The sequence below is a fragment of the Schistocerca cancellata genome, chromosome 3 (genome assembly GCF_023864275.1).
Source record: "Schistocerca cancellata isolate TAMUIC-IGC-003103 chromosome 3, iqSchCanc2.1, whole genome shotgun sequence".
NCBI lineage: Eukaryota > Metazoa > Arthropoda > Insecta > Orthoptera > Acrididae > Schistocerca > Schistocerca cancellata.
Window position 1 is genome coordinate 87,459,668 of NC_064628.1, and position 14,628 is coordinate 87,474,295.

At 46.6% G+C, this 14,628-nt stretch overlaps 1 protein-coding gene across 1 annotated transcript in view; it reads right to left on the bottom strand.

The window, feature by feature from the left end:
• LOC126177071 (facilitated trehalose transporter Tret1-like) overlaps positions 1-14,628 on the bottom strand; it is a 90,328-nt gene that overhangs the window by 62,435 nt on the left and 13,265 nt on the right. Inside the window, exon 2 of the mRNA XM_049924311.1 lies at positions 3,445-3,800. Coding sequence (XP_049780268.1) covers positions 3,445-3,800 — 356 coding nt within the window. The remainder of the gene's footprint in view (positions 1-3,444; positions 3,801-14,628) is intronic.

The following is a 14,628-nucleotide window of genomic DNA, read 5'->3' on the forward strand; positions in this document are numbered from 1 at the left end:
GTGATACGCCAGTATGGGGATGACGAATACACGCTTCCAATGTGCGTTCACCGCGATGTCGCCAAACACGGATGTGACCATCATCTACATCTACATTTGAAAGATCGTTACGACTCACGCGCAGTCGTAATATTATTGGATTCTACATCTACATCTACATTTATACTCCGCAAGCCACCCAACGGTGTGTGGCGGAGGGCACTTTACGTGCCACTGTCATTATCTCCCTTTCCTGTTCCAGTCGCGTATGGTTCGCGGGAAGAACGACTGTCTGAAAGCCTCTGTGCGCGCTCTAATCTCTCTAATTTTACATTCGTGATCTCCTCGGGAGGTATAAGTAGGGGGAAGCAATAAATTCGATACCTCATCCAGAAACGCACCCTCTCGAAACCTGGCGAGCAAGCTACACCGCGATGCAGAGCGCCTCTCTTGCAGAGTCTGCCACTTGAGTTTGTTAAACATCTCCGTAACGCTATCACGGTTACCAAATAACCCTGTGACGAAACGCGCCGCTCTTCTTTGGATCTTCTCTATCTCCTCCGTCAACCCGATCTGGTACGGATCCCACACTGATGAGCAATACTCAAGCAATGATGCTGTAAACAGAACATGGATTCATCCGAAAAATATGGTGTTTAGCCATTCGTGCACCCAGGTTCGTCGTTGAGTACACTATCGCAAGCGCTGCTGTCTGTCAAGGGTATCCGCAGCCACGGTCTACGAGCTGATAGCCCACGCTGCTGAAAACGTCGTCGAACTGTTCGTGCAGACGGTCGTTGTCTCGCAAACGTCTCCATCTGTTGGCTCAGGGATCGAGACGTGGCTGCACGATCCGTTACAGCCATGCGGATAAGATGCATGTCATCTCGACTGCTAGTGATACGAGGTTGTTGGGATCCAGCACCGCGTTCCGTATTACCCTCCTGAACCCACGGATTCCACATTCTGCTAACAGTCATTGGATCTCGACCAACGCGCGCTCGCGATACGATAAACCGCAATCGCGATAGGCTACAATCCGACCTTTATCAAAGTAGGAAACTTGATGGTACGCATTTCTCCTCCTTACACGAGGCATCACAATAACGTTTCACCAGGCAACGCTGGTCAACTGCTGTTTGTGTATGAGCAATCGGTTGGAAACTTTCCTCATGTCAGCACGTTGTAGGTGTCGCCACCTGCGCGAACGTTGTGTGAATGCTGTGAAAAGCTAATCAGTTGCATATCACAGCATCTTCTTCCTGACGGTTAAATTTCGCGTCTGTAGGACGTCATCTTCGTCGTGTAGCAATTTTAATAGCCAGTAATGTAATAGGTCGTATTCTGTAACGGGACTTCTGGAGGTAGTTGCGTTCGTAATACTGACTGAAGTTGGTAAGGAAACCGCTCGTGTGTCGCGAGGTCTACACCAGGGACAGCTTCCCTTTCGTTGTTGTAATTATTTTCTTTACAAAGAGTGTATAGAACTCAAGTAGGTAAGATCTAAAAAATCATACAGAAACAAAGGCTTTTGGCAGAAATCACATCCACTGCTGGTGATCGGCTCCCATAAAGCAGTAGTCAGGGATGTTCCAGCTACGGGTCGAAATAGGTTGGTCGGAAGTCCCACGATATCTGCAGCACCTAGAAAAGAATCGTAAACATCACAGTCGCAAAGCCAACATGGCCTGAGGCGTAGTTCTGCGGACTGGTCCACCTTTGCATTGGGGCCTTAACAGACAAGATGCGGACGGCGGGCCAGAGTGTACAGCTTCCCTTTCAGTGTTGTAATTATTTTCTTTACAATGAGTGTATAGAAGTCAAGTAGGTAAGGCCTAAAAAATCTTAGAGAAACGTAGGCTGTTGGTAGAAATCACATCCACTGCTGGTGAACGGCTCCAATAAAGCAGTGGCCGGGGATGCTCTAGCCATGGTGCGAAATAGGTTGGTCGGAAGTCCCACGATACTTGCAGGACCTACAAAAGTGTCGTAAACATCACAGTTGCAAAGCCACCGTGGTCTGAGGCGTAGTTTTGCGGACTGGTCCACCTTTGTATTGGGGCCTTAACAGACAAGATGCGGACGGCGGACCAGACTGTACAGCTTCCCTTTCGCTGTTGTAATTAGTTTCTTTACAATGAGTGTATGGAAGTCAAGTAGGTAAGCTCTAAAAAATCTTAGAGAAACGTAGGCTGTTGGTAGAAATCACATCCACTGCTGGTGAACGGCTCCCATGAAGCAGAAGCCTGGGATCCTCTAGCCACGCTGCGAAATAGGTTGGTCGGAAGTCCCATGATACCTGCAGCACCTACAAAAGGGTCGTAAACATGACGGTCGCAAAGTCAACGTGGCCTGAGGTGTAGTTCTGCGGACTGGTCCACCTTTGTATTGGGGCCTTAACAGACAAGATGCGGACGGCGGACCAGACTGTACAGCTTCCCTTTCGGTGTTGTAATTATTTTCTTTACAATGAGTGTACAGAAGTCAGGTAGGTAAGACCTAAAAAATCATACAGAAACGAAGGCTGACGGCAGAAATCACATCCACTGCTGGTGAGCGACTCTCATGAAGCAGTAGTAGGGATGGTCTAGCCACAGTGCGAAAGAGGTTGGTCGGAAGTCCCACGATACCTGCAGCACCTACAAAAGGGTCGTAAACATCACAGTCGCAAAGCTAACGTGGCCTGAGGCGTAGTTCTGCGGACAGGTCCACCTTTGTATTGGGGCCTTAACAGACAAGATACGGACGGCGGACCAGACGGTACAGGTTCCCTTTCGGTGTTGTAATTATTTTCTTTACAATGAGTGTGTAGAAGTCAAGTATATAAGACCTAAAAAATCATACAGAAACGAAGGCTGATGGCAGAAGTCACATCCACTGCTGGTGAACGACTCCCATGAAGCAGTAGTCGGGGATGCTCTAGCCACGGTGCGAAAGAGGTTGGTCGGAAGTCCCACGAAACCTGCAGCACCTACAAAAGGGTCGTAAACATCACAGTCGCAAAGCCAACGTGGCCTGAGGCGTAGTTCTGCGGACTGGTCCACCTTTGTATTGGGGTCGGGTTGGGTTGGATTGGTTGGGGTTGGGTTGTTTGGGGAAGGAGACCAGACAGCGAAGTCAATATCGGATTAGGGAAGGATGGGAAAGGAAGTCGGCCGTGCCCTTTCAAAGGAACCATCCCGGCATTTGCCTGGAGCGATTTAGGGAAATCAAGGAAAACCTAAATCAGGATAGCCGGACGCGGGATTGAACCGTCGTACTCCCGAATGCGAGTCCAGTGTCTAACCACTGCACCACCTCGCTCCGTTTTGTATTGGGGCCTTAACAGACAAGATGCGGACGGCAGACCAGACTGTGGAGTCGTCGACCAAGCACGTGACGTCAGGTCAGGGTGCACCGGCCTGCCAACCCGTCCCGGCTGTCAGTGGTCCGCTCTAGAGGTTGCACCAGCCGGCCTCCGTTTACCTGCGACATCTCGCCGATGTACATGGGCAGCGCGACGTAGACGACGCCGACGGCGGCTCCGCTGATGAGGCGGGCGGCGTAGAGCAGGCCGATCTTGCCGTCGTGCGGCAGGTCGGGGTGCTCGGCCGCCATGAGCATGGCCCAGCCCAGCGTGGCGGGCACGGCGCTCCACAACAGCACGCCGCGGCGCCCCAGCCGGTCGGCGCCCCAGCCGCCCACCCAGGGGCCGAACGCCGCCCCCAGCGCCGCCAGAGACCCCGCCCACGACTCCTCCTCCGAGGTCCACAGGCCCAGCTTCCCCAGCGCCGGCGACGACCAGCTCATCACCATGCCGCTCATCATCGCCGCCAGGTTGCCTGCACAGTGGGAGCACACGCCGTCACCACTCGAAGGGCTGAGACAGGTTTCCACAGCCCACCATTATGATTGCGCCACCATGAAGGCAGCATGCAACAAACATGGAGTCTGAGGATTTAATTTATACAATCTAACATTCTGCGTGGTTTCTGTTTGTTCTAAGTCGTGTCTCCCTACCACTTTCGCGCAACGACGCTCTGAGCGTGTTTTTTAGGGAATTGACTAGTTCGAACCTGGGACCTGTTGCTGGTAAGGTGACGCCAGACCACACATGACATGTAGAGTTCAGAAGAGTTCAATGAGACTAGCGATGATGAATTCTGTCAGAGACAGCAAAGGACTTGGAAGAGCAGTTGAACGGAATGGTCAGTGTCTTGAAAGGAGGCTATAAGACGAACATGAACAAAAGCAAAACTAGGATAATGGAATGTAGTCGAATTAAGTCGGGTGATGCTGAGGTAGTTAGAGTAGGAAATGAGGCACTTAAAGTAGTAAAGGAATTTTGCTATTTGGGGAGCAAAATAACTGATAATGGTCGAAGTAGAGAGGATATAAAATGTAGACTGGCAGTGGCAAGGAAAGCATTTCTGAAGAATAAAAATTTGTTAACATCGTGTATCGATTTAAATGTCAGGAGGTCGTTTCTGAAAGTATTTCTATGGAGTGTAGCCATGTATGGAAGTGAAACATGGACGATAAATTGTGTGGACAAGAAGAGAATAGAAGCTTTCGAAATGTGGTGCTACAGAAGAATGCCGAAGATTATATGAGTAGATCACATAACCAATGAGGCGGTACTGAATAGGATCGGGGAGAAGAGGAGCTTGTGGCACAACTTGACTAGAAGAAGGGATCGGTTGGTAGGACATGTTCCGAGACATCGAGGGATCACCAATTTAGTATTGGAGGGCAGCGTGGAGGGTAAAAATCGTAGAGGGAGACCAAGAGATGAATACACTAAGCAGATTCAGAAGGATGTAGGCTGGAGTAGGTACTGGGAGATGAAGAAGCTTGCACAGGATAGAGTAGCATGGAGAGCTGCATCAAACCAATCTCAGGACTGAAGACCACAACAACAACAGCGATGATATAATCAAATACTTAATTATTTCAGCGTCAGCTCCACTGCACTACCTATAAAAGAAAATACTAACTAAATTTAGTGGAAGGGGTTCAAGCCTTTCCTATTTTTACTTATGTGGTAAGATAACGCCCAAAAAACAGTTAAGTTTTCCATTATGATAAAAACCAACTGCGTTCAACAAAAATGTGAACGAATATTCCCTGAATGGGTTTCCAAGTTCTATAATGGATCGAAGGATGACCTATGCCATATCACATCTATAATCTAGGTTTAAATTTCATAAAAGTGAAAACTATCAAAAATGGTCTACAGTGACCCTCAATTACCTTTAATTACTTATTTAGCTTGTCGTAAATTACAGTGGCTGATGTGACTTCTCAATAACTATATAACAGAAAAATCACCGTGTTTCAGATTTTAACTTCAAGTAGGAAATGTGAATACCATGAAGTTTAATTGACGATCGACACTAGTATTACGTAAAAAGGGGATGTAATAGATGAGACTTCTGCAGTTATGAGTGAAGACTTATGCGCTCTTATGCGGCATCGTGTGCGTTCATTACGTTGTCGGTGGTTAGGCAGCGCCAGGGGGCGGCGGGCGGCCCAGCTCCACACACAACTCTCTCGAATTTCTCTTTACTACAATTTACTGAAGTTGGTTTAAGAAATAGGTATCTGGTTGTGTTTTCAACTGACCAATCAGTGTCTCAATGTTAACCTTAAGCTCCACCTACAAAAATTCTGTCTGTCCAATGAGAAAAGTTATACTTTTCGTGGTGGGGCAATGTTTTTAATGTTTGCTACGTAACAGAGACGCGTATAGTCTCACACTAAAACTTGCAGCTGGTGTGGCCCTTTTAGTGTTATCGTAGAGGGCTCTATCTTTTAACATGGGCTGGGGGTGTGGTCTTGGCGGTCGGCGGGCGATGTGGGTGTCCGTCCCTTACCGTAGGGCCTTCTAGCTTACACGACTCTGCTCTCGGCTTCTGTTCTCGTTTCTCCCCTCGGAACTGCGTCTGTTTCACGGTGGGAAGGTATGACATGCATTTAGGCATTCTTGTGTTAGTCTGTGGTATTCCATTTGCTCACTCGTTGATCGTATTACATTGGTTAATTTAATGTCAGGATTTATTCGGAGCTATGTGACATACTGTCGGATTTGCTATCATGTCAGGGTTTTCATGGAAGGTGTTGGATTTGCCTGACACGTTACAGCAATGGTGAATTCTATGAACAGGCTGACGGCCTTGCCATGGGCTCACCCATTTCGCCAGTTGCAGCTGACGTTTTTATGGAACATTTTGAGCAACAAGCGTTAAGCAGTGCTCCTTTGAAGCCTTCTTGCTGGCTCCGCTATGTGGACGATACCTTTGTTATATGGGCACACGGCGGAGAACTTCATGCGTTCCACAATTTCTTAAATGGAATTCACCCCAAAATCAGATTCACCTTGGAGGCTGAGAGTGAGGTCGGTCTCCCGCTCCTAGATGTGTTGGTATACAGAAGATCTGATCACACTCTAGGTCACAGAGTGTACTGAAAGCCGACTAACACAAACAGGTATTTAGACGCCACTTCGCACCACCACCCAGCCCAGAAGCAAGCAGTACACAACACTCTGTCTTCACGTGCCTTCCGTGTCAGCGATGACGACAACTTAGAATGGGAGTTGAATTTTTTAGATAGGACATTGAAGGCAAATGAGTATGATAGTTATTCAATCGATAAGGCTTTTGGGCGGAATATTTATACCGCTAATAAGAATGACGAGGAACCGCCTTCTCACTCCGTCAGGTTACCGTTCGTTTCTGGGGTCACTGACTGCATAAGCAGAATTTTAAAGAAAAATGGTATTCAGACATCTTTCTTTAGTCAAAACAAAATAAAAGACTTTTTCCGACGGAAAACGGATGCACCTGATTACCTCCACAATGCAGGCGTCTATCAAGTGTCATGTGGCTGCGGCAAAGTATATATAGGCGAAACGGGAAGAACTGTTAAAGAACGCATTAAGGAACACGAACGGCACATGCGGCTAAAACAAAGTGCAAGATCGGCAGTAGCGGAACATCACGAGAATGGTGGCTGTGACATCGATTTTAATAACGTACGTGTCCTGGCTAAAGAAACAAACATTTATAGAAGAAAGGTCCGAAAAGCGGTTGATTTCTAAGAATGCGTCTAATTTCAATAGAGAGGACGGCTATAGGCTTCCGGCATCGTGGCTCCCCGCCATCAAGGAAGTAAATACGCGGCCGCAGTGTGTCAGCGGCATAAACAACGTGTTACAAGTCACCTCGGCGGACAATAATATTTTAGGTAAACATTCCCCCTCTCTTGCTCTGTCCGTTTCGAAACCAGTCACTGATGACGACAACCAATAGCGGTAGGGCATTTCAACCAATAACCCTTCTCCAGCATAAGTGTGGAATAGTGCCTTTCTATGCCATGACGATTACCGCCAATGGAATCCACAGGAGATGAGCTACCAACGCCCCTTCTTCTGTATTAGCCTATGACTATGGCCCACCAGTGGTAGCCATATGAATTTTAACCAATACTGTCACTTCTCCAGAATGAACGCCAGAAAATTGCCGCTTTATAAGTGGACGCGACACTCATCTCTGACAGTGTTCTAACAGTAGTGCGCACCAAAAGATCCCGAGGAATATCCTAGCAGAGGGGTCGAAACGTCGAACATTTTAGAAGAAACATGACGCGGCCTAATAACCCAGAAGATTTTAACTTCAGTAAATTATACAAGTTGTCGCATGAGGGGAAGTCACTGTTCAGGGATATGACAGGAACGATCATTAGAAGCAAAGACGTCCATTGAAAATGGGCTCTAAAATGCATACTTTAAGAGGTACGAGCACTTCTTCATCTTCGACGCTGCGAAGCAAATACACTGATGAACCAAAACATTATGACCATCTGCTTAATAAGATGTTGGCGTGGCGGGAAGCTGTGCAACAGGCTGGTTTTGCTCCACGACCAGTCCGCACCTCATTCTGCCCAGGACACAGTCACACACAGTGTTTCCTTGAGCTGTCAAATTTTGCCTCACCTACTTTATTCACTAGATGAGACAAAACGTGCTCTCTTTGGCGGTCTGCAAGTCGCGATTAGAGTGTTCGAAATTTTTCTAGTGACAACTCCAGGAACTTGTAGAATTTCTGCAAGAGTTTAGGAACTTAACGATCTAACTCTGAAAAGTAGAACGGTGAACTCTGAACAGTTATGCGGCGAGCTCGTGAATCAATCAGTCATTGCAATCACAATTTTAAGCAACAATTTTATAAACAGACTATTACTGAATAGTATCCAGCTTTCTTTAGGATTTTGTTTTCGTCGCCCAACTATGGTCCTGTTGGAAGTTTAGGCCAGTTATAAGACCTTAATAGAATAGTAATAGGATAGTTCGAAAGCTATGTCGTCTTCCGTTAGACGCCGGCCGGAGTGGCCGAGCGGTTACAGGCGCTACAGTCTGGAACCGCACGACCGCCACGGTCGCAGGTTCGAATCCTGCCTCGGGCATGGATGTGTGTGATGTCCTTAGGTTAGTTAGGTTTAAGTAGTTCTAAGTTCTAGGGGACTTATGACCACAGCAGTTGAGTCCCATAGTGCTCAGAGCCATTTGAACCATTCGCCTTCCGTTAGACACCTATCAAACCAACGTGCTTTCAAAACAATGACATGCACTTAGTTAACACTTTTACACGAAGAGAGTACGTGAGGAATTAGTATGTCGCAAGGCCCACGTCAGTTTCCTCCATAGCAAAGTAGTACCCCCATGACGCGTGTTTGTAGCATGGTGCATGTTTCGAACAGCCGTTCTCCTGGATGGTGGCGCGTGCAGACACGGCCATCGACCCAGCATAACGGGGAATGTGATTCACCCGACTATGTGACACGTTTCCATTGATCCACCGTCTAATCTCGACAATGTCATGCACACTACAATTGTAACTGGTGAAGAAATTGTTTCGAATCATAGCTGATAAGGAAAAGCTGAACGAAGCGAAAAAGAGCGTAAAGAGAGCAATGAGAGAAGCATTCAACGAATTCGAACATAAAACATTGGCAAACAATCTAAACAAGAACCCTAAAAAGTTTTGGTCATATGTAAAATCGGTAAGCGGATCTAAATCCCCTATTCAGTCACTCGTTGACCACGATGGCACCGAAACAGAAGACGACCGAAGAAAGGCAGAAATACTGAATTCAGTGTTCCGAAACTGTTTCACTGCGGAAAATCGTAACACGGTCCCTGACTTCAGCCGTCGCACGGACGCCAAAATGGAAAATATTGAAATAAACGATATCGGAATTGAAAAACAACTGCTATCACTTAGTAGCGGAAAAGCATCCGGACCAGACGAGATACCCTTAAGATTCTACAGTGATTATGCTAAAGAACTTGCCCCCTTTCTATCAGCAATTTATCGTAGATCGCTGGAAGAACGTAAAGTACCTAGCGACTGGAAGAAAGCGCAGGTCGTTCCCATTTTCAAGAAGGGTCATAAATCAGATGCGAATAATTATAGGCCTATTTCGCTTACGTCAATCTGTTGTAGAATAATGGAACATGTTTTGTGTTCTCGTATTATGACGTTCTTAGATAATACAAATCTCCTTCATCATAACCAACATGGATTCCGCAAACAGAGATCATGTGAAACTCAGCTCGCCCTATTTGCCCAAGAAATTCACAGTGCCGTAGACACTGGCGAGCAGATTGATGCCGTATTCCTGGACTTCAGGAAGGCATTTGATACGGTTCCGCACTTACGTTTAGTGAAAAAAATACGAGCTTACGGAATATCGGACCAGGTTTGTGATTGGATTCAGGATTTCCTAGAAGAAAGAACACAACATGTCATTCTTAACGGTTCAAAATCTGCAGATGTAGAGGTAATTTCGGGAGTACCGCAAGGAAGCGTGATAGGACCTTTATTGTTTACAATATACATAAATGACTTAGTTGACAACATCGGTAGCTCCGTGAGGCTATTTGCAGATGACACGGTTGTCTACAAGAAAGTAGCAACATCAGAAGACTCGTACGTACTCCAGGAAGACCTGCAGAGGATTAATGCATGGTGCGACAGCTGGCAGCTTTCCCTAAACGTAGATAAATGTAATATAATGCGCATACATAGGGGCAGAAATCCATTCCAGTACGATTATGCCATAGGTGGTAAATCATTGGAAGCGGTAACGACCGTAAAATACTTAGGAGTTACTATCCGGAGCGATCTAAAGTGGAATGATCACATAAAACAAATAGTGGGAAAAGCAGGCGCCAGGTTGAGATTCATAGGAAGAATTCTAAGAAAATGTGACTCATCGACGAAAGAAGTAGCTTACAAAACGCTTGTTCGTCCGATTCTTGAGTATTGCTCATCAGTATGGGACCCTTACCAGGTTGGATTAATAGAAGAGATAGACATGATCCAGCGAAAAGCAGCGCGATTCGTCATGGGGACATTTAGTCAGCGCGAGAGCGTTACGGAGATGCTGAACAAGCTCCAGTGGCGGACACTTCAAGAAAGGCGTTACGCAATACGGAGAGGTTTATTATCGAAATTACGAGAGAGCACATTCCGGGAAGAGATGGGCAACATATTACTACCGCCCACATATATCTCGCGTAATGATCACAACGAAAAGATCCGAGAAATTAGAGCAAATACGGAGACTTACAAGCAGTCGTTCTTCCCACGCACAATTCGTGAATGGAACAGGGAAGGGAGGATCAGATAGTGGTACAATAAGTACCCTCCGCCACACACCGTAAGGTGGCTCGCGGAGTATAGATGTAGATGTAGAACATGCTATCACGCAGGGGTCATCCGCTGCGGTGCCATGTTAAAAATATGTGCTCCGAAACACTTATGCCTAAGTCAGTCTGTGGTTCCACAAATCGCCGCCTATCCTACTTTACTGACCTTTCTGTGATGATGTGTGGACGTCCAACACCTTGTCGCGTTCTATGGTTTCACCGTCATTCAACAAGTATATGTAGATGCTGACGACAGTAACACACAAACAGCCGTTCAGAATTCTCCATTTCCAAAGACTCATTCCCAGACGATGGGCCATGCAATTTGCTCTTTGTCAAAATCGCTTATGTCAGCGAATTCCTCTATTTGTGACCCACATCATCGCTACAGTGCCTCCAACGCAACCAGTCTGGTAATCTCCGGTGGTCATAACGTTTTGGCTCGCAGTCTATGTGATAGCTACACATCCAGTCTCTATGCACAGAAAGACATAGATACTTTGAGGTTGTCAACCAGGTATCCGAGAGACTGCACACATTATATCACACGTTTGTTTTTGCTGACACGAAAGTTTTCTCTCTTACATGGTTTACCACTGTGGTAACTCGCGTGATATCGAGTTCCATGGTGGGCCCAAGATGTGTTAATTCGCTTAACACCGAGACCCTCGTTGGTGCCAAAAATGTGATAAACAACCTTGTATCAATGTGCCTTCGTAGGCCTTCCCGGCGTAATACGTCTTGAAAGCCTCTTTGGGTTTGCTGCTGGATCATAAAATCAAATTCCGTATCACGGCGATCCAGCTGTTCGCCATCTTCAAGAGAACGCTGCTGAGTCCCGCTGAGAAGGGACTCAGCAACAACATCGTTCTCCTGAAGATGTCGAACAGTTGGATCGCCGAAACATCGAATCGAGTTGATTTTAGGATCTGGCAGCAAACCCGAAGAGACTTTCAAGCCTTATAACAAACTCATGATGGATATTAAAAATGCTTAATTTACAAAATTGTAGGTGCCGAAACGCACTTTTGACCCATAAACTCCTCTTACCACTCCTGTTCCCCTCCCAGCTACAAAAATCAAAAGTTTCGAATTTTTGAAAACTTGTGATAAAACTCACAATGAGAAATTATTTTCTGCAGTATACTGTTCTGAACTTCTAGTTTCTAAAACTTGATTTCTTACAACCAAAACAATAGAACAACAAGATTTAATATAAACGATAAATGCACTTCTTCTCGTAGCAGTTTCACTTTGCTCCCCAGTTCTGCTCGATACATATCAGCAGAAGTCGATAGTCTCTTCACTATGGCGTCATTTTTCAACTTCTGCCAGCCGAAACTCTCAAACAGTTGCGCTGTAGCTACTCGTTAAACTCGTGTCCACTATTAATTAATGAAGAATGTAGTGATGAGTGACGATGAGGGTAGTTCTGGCCCATCAGAGTGACATACAGTTCCGACTTCCCGAAGAGTTTGGGAAAACAGAATACGATGTGCCACGAGACTCAGAGTTAGATGTTCAGTAAATGCATTAAATGTCACTGTGTTGCAGGACAATTGAATTGATTTATATTCATATTCACTTCTACAAGTAAGCAGCTTCGGAACAAAGCTGAACTTAATTGGTTATCCTGTAAATCTCTGAGGTTGCTGGCTGTCGTAAACAAGGATAATAGACACGAACGTTATCGACATGTACCGGCCGCAGCTTCGGAGGAAAGCTCAACTTATCTTGGATATGATTCAGACACACACACACACACACACACACACACACGCACACGCAATATCCTGCCCCACCCCCTTGCCTATCGCATCACGTTGCTCACCCACTGTCACGTTTACTCGTGCCGGCGCAGCGGCAAATTGCAATTCCGTTGCGCTTTAATATACGCGTACTGTTTTAAGTCTCCGGTGTCCACTTTCTCCAGAAAGTTCAAAAAAATGCTGGAACGTCGTTCTGGTGCGTTACGACCGAAATTAAGTCCTGGGTCAACGGGAAATTTTAGTGGGCCTACAGGAAAAAAAAAGGTTGATTCCTTGTTTTCTGGGCGCCTGACTTAACCAACATTAGTGAAACCAAAAGTCAAATGGTTCAAATGGCTCTGAGCACTATGGGACTTAACTGCTGAGGTCATCAGTCCCCTAGAACTTAGAACTACTTAAACCTAACTAACCTAAGGACACCACACACATCCATGCCCGAGGCAGGATTGGAACCTGCGACCGTAGCGGTCGCGCGGTTCCAGACTGTAGCGCATAGAACTGCTCGGCCACATCGGCCGGCAAACCAAAAGTCATCTCTTCACTGGATGTGTGCGGAACATCGAGATGACTGAGAGGTCAAAACATATAGTAATAGTGAAACAATACGTTAAAACAACAAAAAAACAAAACAAAAAATCATTAAATACAGTGTCTTAGGGTGCTTGGACTGGGCAGAAACTGCACAATTGGACTTCCTGGGGAGATGGCTTGTCAGTTAGATCTCATCATTTAAGTCTTGAATCCGACGTCGACAGTGTAGTGCTGGCTGTCAGCGGGCGTCGATCTGTTTCGGCCTGTGTCTTGGGCTGAAGTCTTGCCTTTCAACTTCGCTAGTGGACAGTGCGCGGTATTTAACTGACAAGTGCTGGCTGTTGACTGGGCTGTTCCCTTTGTGCAGACTGAGAGGGTTAGCACCGCCGTCCACTGGCGAGGGTTACACTGCCGAGAGCTCGCTTGGCTGCGTTGAGGGGGTCTGCCCTCTGACCGACCACGGTGAAGTTTTACCTGCGGTTGAATTACGAAGGTGGCATCCGAGGAATCAGGTTTGAACTGGAAGACGGTGGTCATGAGAACGGCTCGTTGGCAGCAGTGTCAGCACTCGGATCAGCAGCGCAATCGGAGCCCGCATCTCGTGGTCGTGCGGTAGCGTTCTCGCTTCCCACGCCCGGGTTCCCGGGTTCGATTCCCGGCGGGGTCAGGGATTTTCTCTGCCTCGTGATGGCTGGGTGTTGTGTGCTGTCCTTAGGTTAGTTAGGTTTAAGTAGTTCTAAGTTCTAGGGGACTGATGACCATAGATGTTAAGTCCCATAGTGCTCAGAGCCATTTGAACCATTTTTGAACCGCAATCGGATTGCAACAAAAGCAGCTTCAGGTGAGGGACGGAAGACTACTTTCAAAGAAGGAAACATAGTCGAATTCTCGTGAGAATATGCATCAGCTTGGAATGAAATCCAGCCAAGACTGGAGTGGGAATCAGAACTGATATGCAGTATGCTGAAGCCATCATGGGATCGGATCAGCACCAAGGGCAAAGTCTTGAAATGAAGTCTCAACACGGAGTTTTCCAAAAAATCATTACGACGTCTCTCATCACTGAACGTCTCCACTGAAAAAGTTCACCGAATATGAACCCCGAATCTCATCACTCTACTAAAGAAAAGGTCCCCAGCTCCCCAGATCTCTGGTTGTCGACACATATTAGCATTGATCAAACAGTCCTCAGGCGTACCATCTATCCAAGTGGACAACGGGCATAATATTTTGGGTATCAAACATGTCGCCATCATCAGGTACTGTTGTTGATAATTCTTCCGGATAATATGGCCGTGGTCCATGGAATACTTCTATTCCTAACGTTTTGTCCAATACTACGTTGGACATCCTCAGAGGTATAGCTGGTCCTGTTGAGTCCTGCCGACTGAGGACCAGCCATACCTCTGAGGATGTCCAACGTAGTATTGGACGAAACGTTAGGAATAGAAGTATTCCATGGACCACGGCCATATAACCCGAAAGAATTATCAACAACAGTACCATCCGGTCGTGAAAGCCTTCATTGTATGATCAGTAGGTACGTTACGAACTGAGCTCCTGAGGGCACGTAGCCGACTTATATCCTCTCTCACCATAAGCCGTTCCCTCCGTGGTCCGCGCCCGAAAGCTGGCCTTGGCAGTCGCCTGGCGACC